At 52.8% G+C, this 22,705-nt stretch overlaps 1 protein-coding gene across 1 annotated transcript in view; it reads right to left on the bottom strand.

The window, feature by feature from the left end:
• The window catches only part of ARFGAP3 (ADP ribosylation factor GTPase activating protein 3), a 37,323-nt gene extending 19,941 nt beyond the window's left edge, over positions 1–17,382 (bottom strand). Inside the window, 4 exon segments of the mRNA XM_051962255.1 lie at positions 2,080–2,211; positions 5,195–5,267; positions 10,644–10,762; positions 17,222–17,382. Of these exon segments, the coding sequence (XP_051818215.1) occupies positions 2,080–2,211; positions 5,195–5,267; positions 10,644–10,762; positions 17,222–17,290 (393 nt within the window). The 5' untranslated portion in view covers positions 17,291–17,382.
• Between the last annotated feature and the right edge of the window lie 5,323 nt (positions 17,383–22,705).

The raw sequence follows: 22,705 nt of genomic DNA, 5'->3' as shown, positions 1-22,705 counted from the left end.
GGCTGGGAATTCTGAAGAGAGTAGTGTTGGCCCAGAGATGTGGACTCTGAGAGAGATGATGTCAAAAAGAAAAAGAAAGCTGGGAGGCTGGAACCCTGAGGGACATCCCCAGTTAAAGATACAACCTGGGTGAAGATCCAGACAAAAAGATCACGCAAGACGGATCAGGCAGGAGGAGAGCCAGGAGAGCAGGGTCAAAAACCTGCCCAATGCTTGGGAGCCTCGCACCCAGGTTACCCCTCAGTTTTAGGCCATCCACAAAGCCATAGCTTAGAAACACAGTCTGAGGCCCAGTAACTTAATCTGAGGTTCAATTTCCTCTTCTGTACAATGGAAATAAAACTTGTGCTACCTATATCACCCAGCTGGGAGGAAAATACACTGTGAACTATGAAATCCCATGTTATACTATAATGTGTTATTATTTTTAAAATACCTTTCTATTGATATCTTTGGTTTTAGGAGCACCTCAACTTCTCCCTTGATCTCTCCTCCCAGAGAGCCATCTTATATAAAAGGATTTTTTTAAGAGAGAAAAAAACAAATGAGCAAAACTGATCTGTGTATCCAAAAACAATTTGAAAGAATAGTTTGTAGGATTTCTGGCAATATTCCAAATCTAATAACCGCTCACTTCTAAAAATGGAGCAGCTTCAGATACTTTCTTAATCCTTCTCAGCAGCCACGGGGGCCACGTTCTGTTCTTGATAATCCTGGCTTGCTATCATTTTCATCTGCATTTTAAGATTTTTGTGGCACTTCAAACTCAAACTCATCCTTTTCCCTTCCCCCCAAACTTCCCGATCTTTGTGAATGGTACTGCTATTCCCTGAATCGCCCAGAAAAGGCATCTGCCTCCCTCTCCCATTTGTCTCCTTACAAATCTCTCTGTCCCCATGACTACTTCCATGCTGTCTTAGGAAAAACTCAACAGACTTGTGAGGTTTGGGGGCAGAAAGAAGAAGCATGGAGGGGGAAGCTGCTGAGAAGCTGATTCTGTCTCTCCTCAAAGCTGATTAGATGGAGGAAGAACCAGAGACCCAGACAGCAAGTGACATGCCCAGAGCCAGCAAGGCAGAAGAAAGAGTGCTGGGTCCAACTGAAGCCAAGGCTAGCTCATCTTCCTTGCCACAGACCAGGTGAAATCCTCCATCTGAGCGTCCAATTTTTGTGGGTCAGCGCTGGGCCTGGGGGTCGGAGCCTGACAGTTGGAGGGTGACTGGCCTTGTTCTTACACGCAGAACAGCTTCCTCCTGACCTCATACATCACAACGGACAGCCCTCAACCCAACAAGCCCCAGGCTGTGAGAATCTGGACGATTTGGCCAGAGATTCAACGATGCTCTACCCTGAACTTATTGCCCTCAAAGGAGTAGAAAAGTCAAGGTCACTGAACACCTTTAGAACACCAGAAGAGAAGGAAATGCAAGAGGCTCCACCGGCAGAATGTAATACAGGCCTTTTACAAAAGCAAGGTGCATGTAACCCAGATGTGGTTTCAGAGCAGGCTTCTCTGTGTGTTCTTCCTTCTATCTGAAAGTGCTTAAATCTCTATGTATTAATTAGGTGTTTCTCCACTTCAGGGACGGGTTCAGAATCACAATCCGCTGTGAGCTCCCTTCCTGGACACACCAGAAAAGATGTAAAAGGGCCAGGGACAAGACTGCATTGGGGATTGGGGAGTAGAGCCAGCTAGGAGCTGCAGCCCAGGCCAAATGTAAATGGGACAGCTGGGCAGCAAGGTGGCGAGAGCAACCAGCAGCATCAGTCGTGGTGAGGCAGGAGGTGGCAGAGATCCCACAACACGAGGGGCAACATGACAGTGCTGGGATCCAAAGGGCAGAAGAGATAAGCACAGGCTAAAGTTGGTTCCTGTCCAGGATGCCCCTCGCATGCTAACCAGGCCACTGCGCTTGGGAGGCTGGCCATTTGGGCTGAGCTCCCTGCCCCTTCTCAGTGAGCCCGGCCTTGGAGGGCTGCCCCAGCACTGTGTCTTTGCCCATGTGGAAAGCAGCAAGGCTCGGGGATGTCCAACAGGAAGAAATGTTTATCTGAACTAGAAATCCTTTGTATACTTACATCAGTGCCGTGCTTCCGGGCTGCTTGGGAAGCGAGAGATTTAATCTTCTCCCTATAAAGCTGAGCAGCACGACTATTATACTTGGCGTTGGTATCATTTGTTGTACAGCCATGTTGATGAAAGAAGGAAGACTAAAAAATAGAGAATGAAATCAGTAATAGAAGCCGAGGCTTACATTGAAAAAAGATGATATAAAATATTTATTTCACAATTCATTTATTGGGAGACTTGAGCAAAAAAAAAAAAATTTAAAATCTCAGTTTAAAAAAAGTAAACGTGGAATCCATTTACAACTGCAGAATTTAAGGTATAGAAACGGTAAGAAATCAAGAATCCAGCTCCAGTACCCAAGCATATAGTACTTGAATTCAAAAATGCAATCTCTGGTACTTAACAAAGGGCCCTGGCATTTTTACATAGCTTGTAAGGCTTGCAGCAGCAAGATTACACAGTGGGGAAGCCAAGGGGCACAGCAGGTTAAGGACCCCAGATGGGCATGGAGCAGCCCCAAACCAGAGGCCTGCTGCTTTGTTTTCTCAGCTCAGGAGAGCCACCTTTGGACTAGTAATGACAAAACAAAAATGACTAATAGGGAAGAGATAATAAGAGGACACCTAATTGCCCTTGATTCGTCAACAAGCAGTTATTCAGGGCCTATTATATGCCAGGCACCATGCTGGAGCTAGGATTATGAGGAGCTCACAAGGAGCTGAGGTCATTTCAGCTCAGTAGGCCCAAATGAGCAACCTCCTCAAATCCTGAAAGAACCAATGGAAAGGTCTGGTAGACACGAAAGATCATGGAGAATGAGAAAGGGATAGAAAAGGGTCAAGTCCTAATTCTCAGCGAGAAGAGAATCACTATGGGCTGGTGATCTTGACTTCAATTCTTGGCCAAACATTACATGTATTATTAAAAGATGGCAGGTGAACACTAAGAAAGGGAATTAGCAGCCCCAAAGGAGCCAGGCTGGCTTCAGCACAGCCGGTCACAGTATTATTAGCCTGAAAGTTCAGGCAAACACTGCCCAGGGGCCCTAAATTTTATTAAAGTGTTTGATAAAGTAGCTTATGTGCTCTCTGTGGGTTAGATGTGAGCACAAGTAGATCCAGAACTAGTTATAAGGTCAGATCCAGAGGAGTTCCTAATGTTTCAAAGTCAGCTTAACAGAAATGCCCCAGTGACCTGGGCTGGCCCATGTGTCATTGATTATTTTTAATCGTGTATAAGGCACAGTTACCAAATGTGCAGATAACAGAAAGGCTGGGAGGGAGAGCTGATAGTCCAACTCCAAAGAGATGTTGACAGGCCGTGAGATTGGGCCCCATCAGACAGTGCCGTATTGGAACTTGATGGCCAAGGGCCCTTCCCCCTCTAACATTGGTGCAGCCCAGATGAGATTTAGGAGACGGAGATGCAGTTTGAATGATACAGGTGATGGTGGGTGAGCCACGGGATTTCTCTGGGTCTTAGCTTCTCTGACTGTAACAACTTCCAAGTCTCTGTCTAGCCCTTGCTTGATAAGCTGTGGCTGGTCACTTTTGGAAGCAGAAGCCAATCCACTGGAATGATTATAGAGTTTGAGCTGAAGGGGATCCTGGAGGGCAGCTTCGTTCTACAGAAGGCCCAGGCTGGTGCAGGGACTGGCCAAGGCCACATGGGCAGAAGGCGTCAAAGGAGGACCTGAGCCCAGGGGTTGGGGCCTTCCCGTGGTGGCCAGAAGCTCGCGGGCATCACCAGCTGAAAGCTCCGTGTGCCTCACACGGGGGGCAGCCAAAGCCCAAGGGTGCGAGCAAAGCAGCCTTCAGGCACATCCTCCCACTGTTTGGGCTGGTTTAGGTCTCACAGAAGTCCTGAGCTGGAGGTCTTGGCTTCTTACCATTTCTATACCTTCATTTCTGCCAGAACTCGAAGCAAAGTGTACTCAAGTGAAGACAAAGACAAACGTGCATCTAATTAACTGTCACCTATCAGGAACATTTACAGACTTGCCCAACTTTTGGATTTCCTTCAGAAATGGGGCAGCCGGGTGACTCTGGATCTTTCAGGGAGGGCTGTGACCCCAGTTAGTCTGGAGTCCGGGAGAAGTCCTTGACCCAAAGGCCTAGCTCTCAACCCAGAGAGGAAATGGCTAATAAACTGTTAACTATAAACAGCTCAATTCCAGCCGCCTTTCCTCGTGCAGAGGTTCAGCTTCCAAGTCAGAGTCTATACAAAGCAGAAACCTGCGTGTGCATGCAGAGCTTGCAGGCGTGTGCGTGTCTGCACGCACACGTGCACGGGTGCATGGAAAGGCCAGCGATGAGTCCCGATGAGACATCGGTTCCCAGTCCAAGGCTCTTGCCACTTTCCTTTAGCAGGCCGCCTTCCAAAAGCAGATCCTCCCCATCTGGGATGCTGCATTCCATCTAAAAGGGGCCGTGCAGTTCCAATAGCCTCGAGATGGAAAATAGCATCCACATGCACAGAGAACAGAGGCTGGCTAGGGATCAAAGCAGAGTATTTTCACCTTTTTGTTTGTTTTTTTCTTTCTCGTGGTTTTTTTTTCCTTTTGATCTGATTTTTCTTGCACAAGAGATAAATATGGAAATATGTTTTTAAAAAATTGCACATATTTAACCTATATCATCAGATTACTTGCTGTCTGGGGGAGAAGCTAAGGGAGGGAGGGAGAAAATTTTGGAACACAAGGTCTTACAAAAACAAATGTTCAAAGCTATTTAGAAAAAAGCACTACTGAAAATAAATAAATAAATAAACAGGCAAACAAATAAAAAAATTTAAAAAAGGAAAAGCAGGGGAAGGGAGGAAAGTGGCTAAGCCTCTTTGGAGACTTCAGATATGGCTATGATGTGGAAGTCTTTCCTCTCTTTGGATCTGACCCTTGAACTGCCTCCTCTATAACCTTCTGTCTGAAGGTGCAACACAAATTACATTCTATTTTCAGTCTCCCTTTCCTGGAATTCTTTAAGCCAAGTATACTCTTAGAGACGAGTGTGGCCACTCTTGGACGTCTGCCGTGTACAGTAATAAAATGACAACCTAGTTATCAGACAGTCATAAAAACAGCGGGCTGGCCACCCCCACCCCCCTCCAGTTCCGAGATACACTTACAGCATTGGAATTCCCTCCAACTTGCATGCATCTCAGCTGGAACCAAGACCAGTTAGAGTCCAACTCGGTAGACCTAAGTGAAGAGAATATTCATAGCTTTAACATAGTTTTTCAGCACAACTTCAAGTGTGTGTGTGTATGGGGGTGAGGGTGGGGGAGTTAACCTGAAGGTTTCTGGGAGCTTCAGAACTCTGCAATCCCAAGGCTTTGGCATTAGGATCCACTTCCACTTCAGACATGGTGTCTCTGAATTGTGGAGCAGAGAAAATAAAGGATGCAGGCCCAGGTCCAACTGAATGGGCTCCTAGTCCTCACCCGTGCTCAAGGGAAAGGCAAGGCAAGACAAGCAGAGAGCTTCCTCCGGGCAGCAGAAGAGAGATGAAGGGCAGGCAGAGAGGGCAGCTGGGAAAACTGGCTCGTCTTCTGCACACAGCTCAGCTCCCACCCATCTCATGTTCCCATAGCCAGCTCTCAACCAGCAGGAGGAAATCCCTGCCCGACTTCCTCCAGGTGGGTGCCCCTCGGTGACAACAGGAAGGAGGAGCCACTCAGCTCCTCCTGGGAGCACAGCCTCTACCTACCATCCCCACCCAAGAGGGGGAATTGGGAGTGGAAGCTCCCTCCAAACAATGGTAAGCCAGATCAAGAGTCCCAGGCTGCCAGCCAGCCAGCACTACTTACCAGACATCAGAGAAACCTCAGACCCTAATCTCCAAACCATTAGGAGGTTTACTAAATAAAAATTGGGTAAAGTATGAGAAAAATGTGGGCAGTCTCTTAATTTTTCATTTACCAAAAGCTGCCTGAGCACCTACTAGCCCCAGTTATTAGGGGATTATTCAAGACATCATCACAGCCTAGCCCTAAATAAGAGAAAAACCAACCTCCCTCCGCCATTTTGCCTATAAAGAGAAGAGCCAGAGAATGTTACAGAAAGCTGACCAAGAGGAAGGAAAGATCGCCAAGGGCAGTACCGGTCAATCCTGCTCCTTTTGAAATCTTTTGGCCCCAGCAGGGGCTGGGAGAGCTCGGGCCCAGTGACGAGGAAACCGAAGGCCGTGTAAGCAAAGTCACGTGTCCCCAGCACAAGGAAGCGGGGACAAATGTCTTCTGATTGCCGGATTTCTCTCCATCTTTGGATTCCAGGGAGTAGATGGCATCAGAGGGTCCCTTCTCCTATTTGTTCCAGAGCTTAGCAAGAGCCAGGAACATAGTAAACTTTCATGTTTATTGACTGACTTTAAGGGAGCTTTTTTAAGCCTTATTCCACTCCAAATGTTTCAGCAACTCAAAGAAAAATCAAAATAAAGGCAAAATATCAATAAAGATGTTTCCTAACATAAGCATCAAGGGATACGGATGCTATCTTAAATGCAAAAGTAACCTTCAGCTTGAGAAAATCGATCCGATCAGACTGTTTATATACGCGATTGGCTCCCAAACATTTTCCATTAGATAAAAGAATATCCTAAGAAGACTCTTGATAACTGATTGTTTTAGGAGCCTGAGAAACCTGTTATTATGCCAGAGAAAATAAATAACAAAAGATGATAACTGCCCTAAGTGAGATATTTTAAACTGAATCCTGGAAGAACTGGAGGGCATAACTGAAAGAAGGAAAGCAAAGTGCTATCTCTCCTTCAGGTCTATTTCCAAATGCCTTGATACCTGAGCTTGGCATATGATCTAAATGGTCTATAAAATCTCAAGTTGGGTTGAGCTCTCAGATATGGATTGGCTTTAAATAGTTCTCTTTATTTTTTTAATGTCTCCTTTCTTGCAAGGCAGCTGGAGTTGTGACTTGGCCAGGGTCACACAGCTAGTAAGTATTAAGTGGCTGTGGCTGGATTTGAACTCAGGTCCTTCTGATGCTCTATCCACTTGCTGGTCCTGACTTTAATTAGTTGCAAAGAAACTTTTAAATTGTGATTTTTTTTTTCTTTTTGAGATCTCTCTGATAATATCAAGAGAGAAAAGGAATTATTTTTACAAAGTTGGGTCCCCAAAGATTTTTTTAAGACTCTTCTTCTAGATTATAAACAGCATTATCTGCAATGGCAAGGGTTCTGGCAAAGAGAGAAAGATCTAATTATATGTGGAAGTGAAAACTTTTCAAGTCTGCAAGATACCTGCTGAGGATGCCTAAGTGCAAAACTCAGAAAGCCTATAAAGGGTTAAAGGGGACTGTACCATTATTAAGGGGCAGGTCCATTGGAAAGCCCCCACACTGTGAATCACACCACACTTGAAGGAATTGCCAATCAGCCTTTACTGACGCAGATGTTGCTTGTGAACTGGGAATGAAATAAACAGGAGGCAAGAGGGAAGAGGAGGGAGGTCAGAGAAGGCAACAGCCTGGTATCGTTATCATCCTCTCACACGAAGGGATCTGTTCTGCTGGTCAGAATTAGATCCCCAGCAGCCATTGGCAGGTGGCCCCATAACACCCAGCAGCCACTAGCAGGTTGCTCCTGTAACAGATACCTTAAGAAGCAGCTTAATTTGATGGGTTTCCTAAGGGCAACTCTCTCAGAATCCCATTGGCTTTCTCCCATGAACGAAGGCCTTCCTGGAAGGCCAACAAGCTGAGGTTGTAAAAGACTCACCAAGTCTTACAAGGAACAGGCCTAAGCCATAGAACTTCAGAAACCTCCACAAGTGGCTTGGAACTTGGAAAGTCAATCTATTGGAACAAACACCTCTGTGAAATCTGCAGCAACGGAGACAGGAAGCCCATTCCGGGTGCTGTTGACTACAGACATCCAATTTTAACATATTTAACATATATGGGACTGCCTGCCATGTAGGGGAGAGGGTGGCAGGAAGGAGGGGAACATTTGGAACACAAGGTTTTACAAGGGTCAATATTGAAAAATTACCCACGCATCTGTTTTGTAAATAAAAAGCTACAGTAAAATTAAAAAAAAAAAAAAAAAAAACCAGACATTCAATTCAAGATGTTGCCTCAGAGGCGGTGAATCTGAGCGGGAGGGGACCAAGCTGGACAATTTGAGGAACACGGCGCAGGCCAGACCCCAGTGACACCGCGTTTCCATGGGAAAATGTTCCCAGAAGAGATGGCTTCATGCAGTGGATGGTTAACCCAAAACAATAGGTAAGGAAGCCAGCTGAAAGGTCATTACGATACTTCCCGGTACTTTGTTCTTTTTTGTCTGTCGTATTACAGTTATTGTGTTTGCTCTTTGTTACAAAGCCCTGACCCCTAGAAAAGTACCTTCATGTTAGCTTTGGAACACGACGAGCAGTTGACCTTCAGGCTTTCTCCCTTAGTTCCTGGTAAATTGTCCCACAGATCTCCTTTGTGTCTCCCTAAGAGCCCTTCCCCGCTGTTCGGGCCTGTCATCAGGGGCTCTTGCTTCTCAGTGACGGGGTTCTAAGGGGTTTTAGACAGGCAGAGGTGGAGCCCGCTGGCTAAGGCTGTGCCCTCACAGCTCTGGCAGCGACCACAGGGCTGGAAAGGATTCGCACACTGACCCAAAGATGCAACAGAAAGCTATGGAAGCCGCTGGAGCACGGGAGGCCGAGCTCTGCTGTAGGAAGGTTGTTCCCACAGCTGGGTGGAGGCTGAATGGCAGGAGGAGAGCTGGAAGCGCGAGGGTGGCCGTGCTCAACCTGGAAATCCTAGCACGTAACCTCACTACGATCACGCAAGTAGTGAAGGGCAGAGAGACCTGGGGGTGAACAGGTGCCCTTTACCAAGCCTCACAGAGAGAAGGACCTCATTTAACTGGTGAACACAGGCTATGAGGAGGAGCAGAAAAGGCCATAGAGAAGGGCCCGGGAGCCCCGGAGACGCTGAATTCCCCAGTAGTGCCCAAGCCCGATTAAAGGGTCACTGGGAAAAATTTAACAAAATAAAAGTGCAAAAGAACATTTAAAAGACCACCACAAAGACCCTGTTTGCAACTTTGCAAACACCAGCCCAACTCCCTGCCCCCCAACCTACTGTGCTCTCCCTCCACCTCAACACACCCTGATCCTGCCTACAAATGGAGGGGCTGGGGCTGTGCCTCTGGCCTAAGGAGCAGGGAAAGAAGGAGGGAGAAAAGCAAAGACGGCCAGGTCCTTGATGTGGAGGGAAATGAGACAGAGGCCGGCCGGCAGGTCCCAGGGCTCTGCGCTGGTCAGCAGAGGGCAGAGTCCTTCACCCCCGCCCCAGCCTCGGCTCCCCGCCCTGCCCTGGGCCCTGGCGTAAAGCTCTATGTCAGGAAGTACCCAGAAAAAGGAAGAGGAAAGGGAGCTCCATGACCCCGGCCACATGCCGGGGCTGCATCTAGAAAATGCACAGTCTAATCAGACTGTTCTAGACATTAGAAAGCTCTTTTGGGGAAGAGAGATGCAGGAAAACGATGATGCAGCTGAAACTGGGCTCAGATCCTCCCCAAACTGCGATGAGAACAGGAAGTGCAGAGGGCGCAGGGCCGAGAGCCGGACCCTCCCAGGTGAGCAGCCCTCTGCAAGAGGGGAGGGGGAAAGGGAAGAGGCTGCCAACCCTCCCCGCCCTCGGTTTCCTCAGGGATCCTGGGAGAAGACGGCAGGAGGACACAGAAAGACACACCCCGAGGAGCCTCCCCTCTCCCCTAGCTGCCCTGTTCTCGGCCCAGAGGGCAGCGAGGGAGAGCCACCCACGGCGCAGCAGGCACCTGCCCTCCCGGGGCACTGGCATGGGCTGGGGGGCGCTCGCTTCACTGGTCTGTGCCATGGGGGGACTGACATCCCTCTGACCTCGGACATCCTGAGAGTATGAGAGGTGCCAGGGGGCGTGCCCAGGAGGGCAGGGGCGAGGAATGCAGCGAACCACAGCACGTGGAAGTGGGTTCAAATGAAGCCAGAGGCCGTCCCCACAGGCTGGGCCATGCAGCCCACCGCCCCTGGGGCCCTGGAAGGAGGAGGCCCTTCCGGTACCCCCAGCACAGGTTTGAGGGGAGGCTCCCCCGGGGCACACGGGTACCTTCACACCTTCACTTGTGCAGGGCCTCCCCTGGGCACGGGACTGTCCCACCGAGCTCGGTGCCCCGGAGCTTAAGGCCGGGGAGCTCGAGAAGCCATTCTGTGCAATGGGAAGAAACTGAAGGCCCGGAGAGGGACAGCCCATGGGCGGCCGGGCTGGGTGGGCTCGGCTCCTCGCCGTCCCTCCCGGAGACAAGCTGGCCCTGACACGGGGGCGAGGAGTGTTCTCCGTGCCTCTGACGGGGCCCCCGCTCCCATTTTCACTGACCACGGACCCTCACGCGTGGCCAACAATCCGGCCACCAAACTTCTCGGCCCGTCGGGTGACTGGACATCAAGGACGCCCAAGGTTTTGTCGGTGGAAAGGCCGCTAAGTCCCAGACTGGCGGCCGAGGTGTCACTGTGGGGCGTGGGGGCCCCAATCTGAGGGCAGGGGCGTAGCCTGGACCACGGGACCAAGAAGGCAAAGGTCACTTACCGGATGAAGCTCAGGTGAACCCCAAGGGAGCGGTGAGTGCCGGAGCAGTCAATGCAGAGGAAGACCCCGTACGTGATGCTGGCCCAGCTGGGGTTTTTGGCACCACAGTCAAAGCACATCTGGAAGAAAAGCAGCCTCCCTTAATTGCGATTACCCTGACGAGCTCCAACGCCCAGCCAGCCTCATTCAGTCGCCAACCCAAGGGCCGAGCTCCCATCATGGAGAGCGCGCAGGCAAAGCGCAGGTCGGCGGGCCCAAAGGCGAGATGGGCCGGGGGCTGAGCCCCAGCGGGACCCTGGGAAGGCGAGCCTTCTTCCCGGGGGAGGAGGGGGCTGCTGCACTCCCTGGGCCGTAAGGAAAGGGCTCTGCAGGCCTGAGCCTGAGGCCCCGGGGGTCAGAGGGGCCGGCCGAGGCTTCTAGCAGCTGATGCCCCCCCTCCCGGCCTGAGCACCCACTCCCTGCTAGCGCTGCCCCCAGATCTGTTCCTGCTGCCTGGGGGCCCCCGAGCGAGGGCTCCTTGTTCCTGACAGTGAGAGCCCTGCCTCCCTCCACCCCTTTCACTCCCGGAGGTCAAGTGAGTCAGCCAGGATGAGGAGGTATGGAAAAAATGGGATCTGCCTCACACTCTCAGGATGTGACTCCGGCCGAGGCCGCCTCCCAGTCTCCCCCGGGCCGCCTGTGACCCCCCCTCACTCCCGGGCCCCCTTAGCTGCCCCCATCAGACCCTGAGCCCGTGTGGCAGCTTCAGGGCCGCCACCCCCGTCTGGCCACGTGCCTGCTACAGGCGGCGGCTCCCTGTCCCCCCAGGAGCGCACTCCCGCTGCTTTAAGGCCTCTTTCTGCGTGAGTTTTAGAGCTCACAACGCCAGCAGCGCGGCCCCGACTAGTTTACACACAAATGCCGGCCGGGGAGGAGATGCTCAGAAGTCGGGCGCTCGGTGACTTGCCGGAAGGTCTCCTGACACGGCAAAACCAAGGGAGACTCCGACGCCAGCGCGCTTGGGGAGAAAGGCCCCACTTTTTCCTACGCTTTTCTAACATCGCCAAAACCTCCCTGGAGCCTCCCAACCCAGAGGGACGCCTCGGCCCTTCCCCCAGCGGGGCCCTGAGCCACACCTTGTCCCGGCACCACCATCCAGCTTGGGGGCTCACACCTCGGGGGTCTCCAAGACCCACATGGGCCCCCCACCCAGCTGTGCACCCGGATGTCTGCTCCCTCCCCAGCAACTCTAAGCTGAAAGCTGGTATTCATGCTCTGGTGCCTGCTGGACCACTTCCTGGCAGGGTGGCCAGGAGGCCGGGTCACCTGACCTCGAGCCTCTTCTCCGGGAGCACAGTGACCGGCCCAGGAGGTCATGGCCACCAAGGTGAACGCCCGGGTCACAAGGGAGAGGTGGAGGCAGCCTCTCCCTGGGCTTGGGCTGGGATCCCGCCCTCCAAGCCCCTGTGGAGGCCCTCAGAGGCTGGCGGCTTTTTACCGCCACATTCTGGGTGCCCTCGGGGTGTCCAGGCTCCGTGCCCGCAGCTCCCTGGCAGCGCTAAAATCCAGGCGCTTCTCTTGGGGCTTCCAGGCAACATGGCAGAGAAACAAGGTGCTTACTCGTTGGAAACCCATGGGGTGCCAAATCTTGGGAACAAGCTCCTCCCTTTCAAACCAGTTTGCTTGACAAAGGTCAGCTGGAGGCAGGGCCCTGTCTGGTCTGAGGAGGGACACGGGAAAGCAGGACCTGCCTCGGTCTCCCCGGCCCGGGGAGCAGGGGGCGGCGACAGAGAAGCCCCATTGTGGCCCAAGGCGGCCAGGCGATGCCCTGGGAGCAGCGGGCCCTTCGGGGAGGTCCCTCTCAGCTCTGGGACCCAGAGATGCTGGGAAATAGTCCCCGAGCATCTGCACACAAATAGAGACAAAACACACAGAAAGTCCCTGGTGGGCCCACTGCGCCCCACACCTGCTCTGCTTTAGACTTTCAGTTATTTGGCTCAATCAATTTTCAACTGACTAAACAGCTTGGGGAGGTGGCCAATGGGGAGAGCCCCAGACCTAGGTCAGAAGAGATGGGTTCAAATCCTGCCTCAGACAGAAATCATTCACCCTTTCTGGGTCTTAGTTTCCTCAACTGGAAACTGGGGCTAATAACAGCACCTTTCACTCAAGGTTAATGTAAGGAGCAAATGAGCTGAACATGTAAATCTTTGCAAACCTTGAAGTTCTATAAAAGTGCTAAGTATTCCGATCTGCTGAGCACCCAGCACATGAAAAGCAAATGTGGTTCCTGAAGCCCCAACTGGACCCAAAGCTCCTAGGGAAGCCTATGAGGCAGGAACTTGGCAGGGACTTGGACAGACTTTGTGAAATAGTACATAACAGAAAGGTCCGGCTGGCTACGGTCCATGGGGTTGGGAAGTCGGTGCCCTCAAACCTCACTTAGTAGCTGTGCTAAGTAAGTCACCTCAGTCCTGGAAGCCTCAGTCTGCCCATCTCTAAAATGGGTCAGCAATAAACCATCAGCTCCAACCTTCCCAGGGCTAGTATAAGGAAAGGAACCGTCCCAGCACCCCAGCAACATCAGCGACTGACCTCACCTCAGCCCACGCTAAGGTTCTCCAATGATCAAGCCGGATTCTGGTTTGGGCTGCTCGGAGATTAGCGAGGGGCTGCTTGCCATTTCTTTTTACTTAGAAAGGCTGACCGCAACCCGGTCTCTGAGCATTCATCGCTGAACCAGGAAACTGCAGAGCAGAGTCTCCCAAGCCGACGAAACCGATCCAGAGTAAACACTCGCTGCCCACAGAAGAGGAAGGAAAGTGGACACCGCATCTTCAAGGCAAGCCCTGCACCCCTCCCCCGCCACTGCTCCTGAAGCCCCTTCCAAAAAGGCAAACTCAAACCACATGCACCCCATTTTCCCGTAACGTTAAATCAACTTGTCTTCAGATGAACTAGAATCAGCCCAACCAACAAAGAGATGCTTACAACCGATCATTAAAGAGAAGACAGAGAACACAGGAGCCCGGCTCGGACACTCACTAGTGTGCCTAAGTGAGAACGGAGAGCGGGCAGGGCCCCGAGAAGCCATCCAGTCCAATACTCATTTTACATAGGTGGAAAGGGAAGGAGAAACCCCTCACTGACAGTAAACAGTAACTCCAGGATGCAGTCCACTCCTTTCTCACGTCACCTTGCCCCTCACTATCAGTTTCCTCATCTGTAAAATGGGTACTCCTATTCACACAAGTTTCCTGTGATTCCTGTACTTTCCCAAACTGGAGATGCTGCAGAAGCTTTTGTCCCTGACTCCCCCGAGCAAGTATCTTTTCTCCCTGGATGCTCTTGGAAGCCTCCAGCTGGTTCTCGCCTCAGTCTCCTTCGCTTCCACTCACCACTGTGAATACAGTCCTGGCCAATCCAAAAGACTGCTAGCCCTCTATGATGAGGTCTTTGGAACCACAGCAGGTGCTCAATAAACATCTCTGGGGCCCACATCTTGTGGCAGCCCTTTTTGTCGTGGCAAGGAGCCGGAAACTGAGTGGGTGCTCATCAGCTGGGGGATGGCTGTTATGGTGGATGAATAGTATTGTTCCATAAGAAACGACCAGCAGGATGATTTCAGAGAGGCCTGGAGAGACTGATGCCAAGTGAAATGAGCAGGACCAGGAGATCATTGTACACAGAAACAACAAAACTATGCAATGATCAATTCTGATGGACTTGATTCTTTTCAACAGCGAAGAAATTCAAGCCAGTTCCAATGGTCCTGTGATGGAGAGAACCATCTGCCCCCAGGGAGAGCTCTGTGGGAACTGAGTGCAGATCACAACCTAGTAGTTTCACCTTTTTGTTGTTCTTGTTTGTTTACTTGTTTTTTTTTTTTTTCTCATTTTCTCCCTTTTGGTCTGATTTTTCTTGTGCAGCATGATAAATGTGGAAATATGTATAGAAGAATTGCACATGTTTAACCTCTACTATATTACTTGCTGTCTAGGGAAGGGAGGGAGAAAAAAAATCTGGAACACAAGGCTTTGCAAGGGTGAATGGGAAAACTATCTTTACATGTATTTTTTTTAAAAAGCTATTATTATTAAAAAGAAAAAATAAACATCTCTTGAATTTAAGTAGCACCTTTTTTTCCCTAGGACAAAAATCTTAATTCTTCTATTAAGAATTTTTAACCAAGGGGCAGCTAGGTGGGGCAGTGGATAGAAAACCAGCCCTGAAGTCAGGAGGACTTGCGTTCAAATTCGACCTCAGACACTTAACACTTCCTAGCTGTGAACTCTGGGTAAGTCACTTAACCCTCAGGAAAAAAAAAAAGAATTTCTAACCAAAATGAATTGTCGATCCAAACCCCTAACTTTCAGCCTCTTCTAATGCAGTACTTTATTAGGAGTACGTAATTGATAAAAACTAACCATAACCAGCTTCTCGGGGCAGCAGGTGCTCATAGGTGGGCTTTTCAAGCTCTACACAACCCCCACCCAAACATGGCTGGGTAAATATTTTGCATGCCTGGACCTTCCTACGCTCCTCCCTCCTCTCTGCCCCCTCCCCAGCCCAGAGGGCGAGGACCCCAGCAATGATGGCGAAGTGAACAGGTGCCTGGCTGCTGCCTGAACAGGGAGTCCAGCTGTCCACGTTCCTACCTCCAGGGCGGTGTGTGTACACACACACACAGACACACATATGCAAATACTGGTCTATATCTGAGCCAGACAAAGATCTCATTTCTAACGCTAGGCCCAGATGTCAGCCTCGTCTCGCTGTGTTGTAACCAGACTTTTCCAAGTAGATTCACGTGAATCTTAAACCAGGAAATGCCGCTGAAACATTACCTGGGAGAAGAGATCCACCCCTGTCTCCGTCCCCTCCTGGCTCTCCTGCAATGCCCAGACAGCCCCTCAATAATGATCCCCTTTTCTAGACTGGGAACCTGAGATCAGGCTGCGCTCCCACAAAGTGCTCGAAAAGCAACAGCTTTATCACAAATCTAATGAACATAAATAATTGTTCCAACGATTGCTAACAGGAGATGCAAAAGGAGGTGAAGGAAGGCCCCTAGCCCCTGGCCCGGCAGAATGGTTGGGGGGTGAGGGGGTCCAGGCTGAACCCTGGCCCACTGCCGATTCTCCACGGGGCTGTCGCAGGCCCCTTCCCCACGCGTGTGTAATGCAGGGGCTTGGATGGGGGGTCTTTCGCCTGGAGAAGAGAGAACTCGAGATCTCAGCTTGAAGGCCCTGTCCCCAGCAGCGCCATATGGAAGGGGGGCCAATTTCTTCTGCTTGGCCCGAGGGGAACAAGAGGAGCGATAGACGGCCGGCAGGGAGGTCAGCAAGAACCTCCGGACAGCCGGAGCCGGCCTGCGGTGGAGTGGGCCGCCTCTCCCCAGCGGCCGAGCTCTCGGGGGCTGCTGGGGGCCGGGACCTTCGGGGCCCTCCTGGCGCTACACTCCTGTGCCTGGGAGCTCTTCTCCCCTTTCAGTGCTAAAGTCTGTGGCCCTGAGAATGGGACGGGGCGGGGGGGAGGGAGGCAAGGCCGCTGCGCCCCCAGAACGGGGCATTCCCGTCACCCCCAGGCAGAAAGCGGAGAAGATCCCAGAGGGGAAGCCCAGAAGAGCTCAGAGGGGCCTAAGGGAGAACCTGGAAGGGCCCTGGTGCCTAAGAGTAGGAGAGCCAGGAGAGAAGGGGGGGGGGCAGGACTCCAGCTGCCTCCCCTCACTGCGGCTGGGGAAAGGAGAAGAAGGGGGATTGTGAAAGGGGCCCCCCTGGCCGAGCGGGGGAGCAAAGGACCGGCTTGGTGATCCTAAGAAACCCGTCTCCTGGAGGCTAAAGCAGGGGGCAGGACCAGGAATCAAGAGAGCCCCAGCCGGGCTCTGCAGCGCATCTCAGAATGTACAAATGGAGGCAACACTTCTATTTCCTCTATCTCGGGGTTCTGGGGGGAAGCGCACCCGGGAACAAATGACAGCTCCTACGGAACTACTCCTAAAACCCAGCCGTGCTAAGGCTGACCCCTCCCTGGGACCCGGGCGAGCAAGGACGTCAGGAGCTGGGGGAGCCCCCAGGGAAGGGCCTCAAAGGCCGGCGAGTCCGGGGACCCAGGGATGGGAGGAGGTGAAGGCAGCTGGGGGAGGAAGGGAATGATGCTGGGGACCTGGAGAAAGGGGGCAATGAATGGAGTTGGGGGAGTGTTCTGCCCCTCCCTGATACTCCTTCGGGGTCACGAAGGGGCTGGGGGTCTCCTAAAAGCAATGACAAAGGGAGCTGGGGGAAGGCTCTCCTCTATCTCCGCAGGATGATAAGGGGAACAGTCTCCCAAAGGCAACGACAGGGGGTCTCTCTCTAACCCCGCCGGGAGATAGGAGGCTCTCCGATTTCCGCCCCCCTCCCATGGCCATGCCATGGCCCCCGGCTCCACAGTGCGACGTGTCCCAGGCAGCGGAGACGCCTCCTTCCTCCCCCCCACCCCATGGGCTCGGTTCCACGCAGGCGCCTTCACACTCCCGCTCCGGCTCCCCCGCCCTCACTCAGATCCGCGCTGGCGCACTCCGCTCCCCCCCCACCTCGCCGGGCCCGCGCGGCCGTTACCTTATTGGGCGGCACTGAGCGGAGACGCTTAAACACGGCCGCGATATCCTGCTTGCTGGGCTCCGCCATGGCCTCGGCGGAACAGGGCGGCAGCGGCAGCAAAGGACAGGGCGGCAGCTGAGGCGGTGGAGGCAGCGGCAGCCCCAGACGCTACGGTGAGCCCGGGGGCCCAGGGCGGGGCTGCGGGGGCCCCCGCCTCCTCCGGTGCCGCCTCCTCCGCCCGGTGCCCGCAGCCTGACTGGCTACCTCGGCGCGCGCCCCCGGGCCTGACCCCGCCCCCGGCTTCCGGCCCCGCCCTCACCCCCCTAGTCCCGCCTCCGCCGCTCCCTCCCGCGCGCCACATCGACGGCTCCAGCTGTGGGGGCGGGGTCTAGAGTGGGAGGCGTGTCCAGGAGCGCCGAGCCCCGGGATGCTGAGCTCAGAGGAGGGACGGCCGAGGGGGATCGGGGTCACAATTAGCTGCAAAGGGGTGAAGTGAGCTCCTCTCCACCCTAACCCCTGGTCTGGAGCGGGAAGGGGGGCGTGATCGCCCATCCCTCCGGCGCTTTCCTCATTCGCTAACCTCCTACCGCTGCAAGGGCTGGGCTGCCTCCGGAGACAGTACTAATTCCCGTCTCCGGAGGTCTTTCTAATCCAAGGGCTGGAGGGCCACTTGGAGGACTGCGCTTACTGAGTACCTGTGGCTGCCGGGGGCTTGTTTGGAACCAGCCTGGCGGCTAATCTGGGAATCAGCCCTGGACGCTGCTGGGAGCTCCCAGGCCGCGGAGGGGCTGCAAGCCACGGGCTTTAAATCCCTCCGCTGAACCCGAGCTCCCGGGCGCAATCCCTCCGCTAAACCCGAGCCCCCGGGCGCAATCCTGCCAGCTAAACCCGAGCCCCCGGGGGCAATCCTGCCAGCTAAACCCGAGCCCCCGGGGGCAATCCCTCCGCTAGACCCGAGCCCCCGGGGACAATCCCTCCGCTAAACCCGAGCCCCCGGGGGCAATCCCTCCGCTAGACCCGAGCCCCCGGGCGCAATCCTGCCAGCTAAACCCGAGCCCCCGGGGACAATCCCTCCGCTAGACCCGAGCCCCCGGGCGCAATCCTGCCAGCTAAAGCCGAGTCCCCGGGGGCAATCCCTCCGCTAAACCCGAGCCCCCGGCGCAATCCTGCCAGCTAAACCCGAGCCCCCGGGGGCAATCCCTCCGCTGAACCCGAGCCGCCGGGTGCAATCCTGCCAGCTAAACCCGAGCCCCCGGGGGCAATCCCTCCGCTAAACCCGAGCCCCCGGGGGCAATCCTGCCAGCTAAACCCGAGCCCCCAGGGGCAATCCTGCCAGCTAAACCCGAGCCCCCGGGGGCAATCCCTCCGCTAAACCCGAGCCCCCCGGCGCAATCCTGCCAGCTAAACCCGAGCCCCCGGGGACAATCCCTCCGCTAGACCCGAGCCCCCGGGCGCAATCCTGCCAGCTAAAGCCGAGTCCCCGGGGGCAATCCCTCCGCTAAACCCGAGCCCCCGGCGCAATCCTGCCAGCTAAACCCGAGCCCCCGGGGGCAATCCCTCCGCTGAACCCGAGCCGCCGGGTGCAATCCTGCCAGCTAAACCCGAGCCCCCGGGGGCAATCCCTCCGCTAAACCCGAGCCCCCGGGCGCAATCCTGCCAGCTAAACCCGAGTCCCCGGGGGCAATCCCTCCGCTAAACCCGAGCCCCCGGGCGCAATCCTGCCAGCTAAACCCGAGCCCCCGGGGGCAATCCCTCCGCTAAACCCGAGCCCCCGGGGGCAATCCCTCCGCTAGTCCCGAGCTCCCGGGCGCAATCCCTCCGCTGAACCCGAGCCTCCGGGCGCAATCCCTCCGCTGAACCCGAGCCCCCGGGCGCAATCCTGCCAGCTAAACCCGAGCCCCCGGGGGCAATCCCTCCGCTAAACCCGAGCCCCCGGGGGCAATCCCTCCGCTAGACCCGAGCCCCCGGGCGCAATCCCTCCGCTAAACCCGAGCCCCCGGGGGCAATCCCTCCGCTAGACCCGAGCCCCCGGGGGCAATCCCTCCGCTAAACCCGAGCCCCCGGGGGCAATCCCTCCGCTAGACCCGAGCCCCCGGGGGCAATCCCTCCGCTAGACCCGAGCCCCCGGGGGCAATCCCTCCGCTGAACCCGAGCCGCCGGGTGCAATCCTGCCAGCTAAAGCCGAGTCCCCGGGGGCAATCCCTCCGCTAGACCCGAGCCCCCGGGCGCAATCCCTCCGCTAGACCCGAGCTCCCGGGCGCAATCCCTCCGCTGAACCCGAGCCGCCGGGTGCAATCCTGCCAGCTAAATCCAAGCACGTGGTGAAATCTCTTCAGCTAAACTCATGCCCCTGGGCTGCAAATCTCCCTCTCTCAGCTAATTGTACTGGTACTGGGAGCAGAGCAGGTATTTCATACTTTTAGATTGACCACCTTTGTTGTTCACCAACTATGAACAAGACCCGTGGATTATCTGGATCTCAATGTCCTCAGGTGTGAAATGGGTTTACCTGTCCTCCAAGGTCACTCTCTAGGACTCCCATCTTCCCCTCCCCCAGGAAGAATTTACAGGGATTCAGCGAAAGAACTCTGGGAGCTGACTATGAACCACTACATAGAATTCCCAATCCCTCTATTTTTGTCCGCCTGCATTTTTGATTTCCTTCACAGGCTAATTGTGCACTATTTCAGAGTCCGATTCTTTCTGTACAGCAAAATAATTGTTAGGACATGTGTACTTATATTGTATTTAATTTGTACTTTAACGTATTTAACATGTATTGGTCAACCTGCCATGGGGGAGGGGATGGGGTAAGGAGGGGAAAAATTGGAACAAAAGGTTTGGTCATTGTCAATGCTGTAAAATTACCCATGCATATAACTTGTAAATAAAAAGCTATAATAAAAAAAGTAATCCTTTGACTAACCTTCCCCAATTAAACAAAGGAGAAGAATTTACAGGGATTGAAGACTTGCAGTTGCGGAACTGTAGGGCTGCTGGAGATTTTGGAAGTTACCAGTGCCATGACCCCTACAAAAGAGGAAGCCTGGTTGTCCATTGTCCCAAAGCCATTGGAGGTCATGGGGTCCAAGGTGAAAGAGACTTGGGGTCATCTAAGCCTCAAGTGAGTAACACTTGTGAAGGCCCCTTCCCTTTCCACCTACTCCCATAACTGCACTGACACAGGAGGAAGTGAGCTCCCGGCTCCCAGGGCCCCGCAGCTTCTCGGGGCTCTGCTCACTTTAGGCTGGTGTCTTTACATTGTACTGACCCCTTTCCGATTAAAAGGGTGCGACCTGGTCCCAGCCCAGGTGCTCAAAGAAAAGCAAGAATGGGTCTTATGACTTACAAACCAGGTGACCTCTTTTAAGCTTCACCAACAACTTCCAAGACTCTTAAACACAGGGATTGCCCCCATTTTTCAGGTAAGGAAACAGATTCTAAGGAAGATGGGCTGCCCTTGACCACAGAATGGGGCTGGGTTAGGACCCAACTGATGGGGCTTCCCCAGCGGCTGGAGCTCGCCTGAGTGGACCCAGAGGTACTTAAGGCATGAGGGCCAAAATGCTGAACAAGAATGACTAGGAGAGCAGGGAGATGAAGCCGCGGCGGCAAGGAAGGGCCCTGTCGGATGAGGAGAGGGTGCCATATTGACCCACAGGCCTGCACGCAAGCTAAGGCGACGTCCACCAGCTGATTAATGACTCAGTGAACCATGGTCATGCGGTCAGTGAACGATGTTGATGATAAGCTCTACTAGGAAGTCCCTTCAGCGCATTTCTGTGCCATTGTCCCCAGGATTTAACACCTCTTAGGAGATCCTGGTATGGCCATCACTAAGAGAAAAGAGAATGCTTAAATTCCCCCAGCCCGGCTTCCATCTGGGCCACCCCCCCCATTCCCCATCCTTTGAGCTCCCACCTCAGAGGTGGGACACAGTCCGGATTCTGTTCTAGGTTAAGTTGACCCTCACCTGCCTCCCAGCCCCACGTTCCTTCCAAAGCTGCTCCAAGAGTGGGAGGAACATGCTAGTAAGTGGCCACTGCTGCCTTCCTTCCATCCAGGTGCCAGATCTGACCACCTGGCCCCTCCCTTTCAGCAGGTATGGCTTCCTCTTTTTCATACCCTCAACTTGCTGCTCTGCAGGGATTTCAAATACTCCTTCCCTTGATGATTAGCTTCGAATGACTGTGATTCTCATCAAAACAGTGCAAGATGGCTCTGAAGGGCCCATGATAAAAAATAATATCCATTCCCAGAGAGGAGTCTGAATACAGATCAAAGCAGATTTTTTTCACTTTTTTTTTTTCTGGAGGTTTTTTTGGTCTATGTTTTTCTTTACAAAATGACTATCATGAAAATGTTTTGTATGATCACACATATATAACCTATGTTTTATATATATATATATATATATATATATATGTTATCAAATTGCTTGCCTTCTCAATGGGGGAACTCAAAAGTTTTAAAAATGAATGTTAAAATTTGTTTTTACTTGAAACTGGGGAAAAATAAACTACTAAATCAAACCCTCCTTTCTCCCCTTTGTCACTCCCAGGGTTTCCCTCTGTCACCATCCTTTGAGGTCTGTGCCATCCTTATTTGTCACCTCTCTAGATCCTAGTGGTTGTTACTTATCTCCCCAGAGAAATTTTCCTTAATAAATGCCTTTGCCACGACCCATACGGTTCAGTTCCCTGATGTTCACAAACCCTGATCGTAACCTCTTCTCGTTTCACCTTGCCTGGTCCTTATGGTGACTTCCATCCCTCAGTTCTTTTCCAGGTCATCTCTGTACTGGCTGCCCCCTCCTTTGGTCCTTATCCCTATGCCTGGATGAACCAACTCGATTCTGCCTTCTCTCTTTAATCTCTTGCCCCTCATCCCAGCACCAATCACCTCTGACAATGGGTTATTATTAGTGAATTATTCCTACCATCAGACTCCTTCATTTCTGTTCACAAACTGTTGAATGGAACCAGAGGAACTGGAAAAACCTCCTTTGTCTTCCTCTCCCTCCCTTCTAAGCCCTCTGCCAACTGGGCTTCTCACCTCGTCTTTCAACAGAATCTCCTCTGCCAGGATGATTTAAGGCCTGGAGAGACTTACATGAGCTGAGTGAAGTGAGTAGAACCAGGAGCTCATAGCACACGACAATAACAAGATTATGCGATGATCAATTCTGATAGATGTGGATCTTTTCAACAATTCAGGGCAATTCCAATAGACTTGAGGGAGAGAGCCATCTGCATTCAGAAATCCAGGATTTATGGGGATTACAACATGGTGTTTTCATCTTTTTCATTGTTACTTTTTGTTTTCCTTCTCATTTCCCCCCATTTTTTCCATCTGATTTTTCTTGTGCAGCATGATCATTGTGGAAATACATATAGAAGAACTGCACATGTTTAACATATATTGGATTACTTGCCATTTAGGGGAGGAGGGAAGAGGCAGGTAGGGAGAAAAAAATTGGAACACAAGGTTTTGTAAGGATAA

The sequence above is a fragment of the Antechinus flavipes genome, chromosome 5, assembly GCF_016432865.1.
Source record: "Antechinus flavipes isolate AdamAnt ecotype Samford, QLD, Australia chromosome 5, AdamAnt_v2, whole genome shotgun sequence".
Classification (NCBI taxonomy): Eukaryota; Metazoa; Chordata; class Mammalia; order Dasyuromorphia; family Dasyuridae; genus Antechinus; species Antechinus flavipes.
Note: the sequence above shows the minus strand (reverse complement) of the source record. Positions and strands in the feature narration are given on the sequence as shown.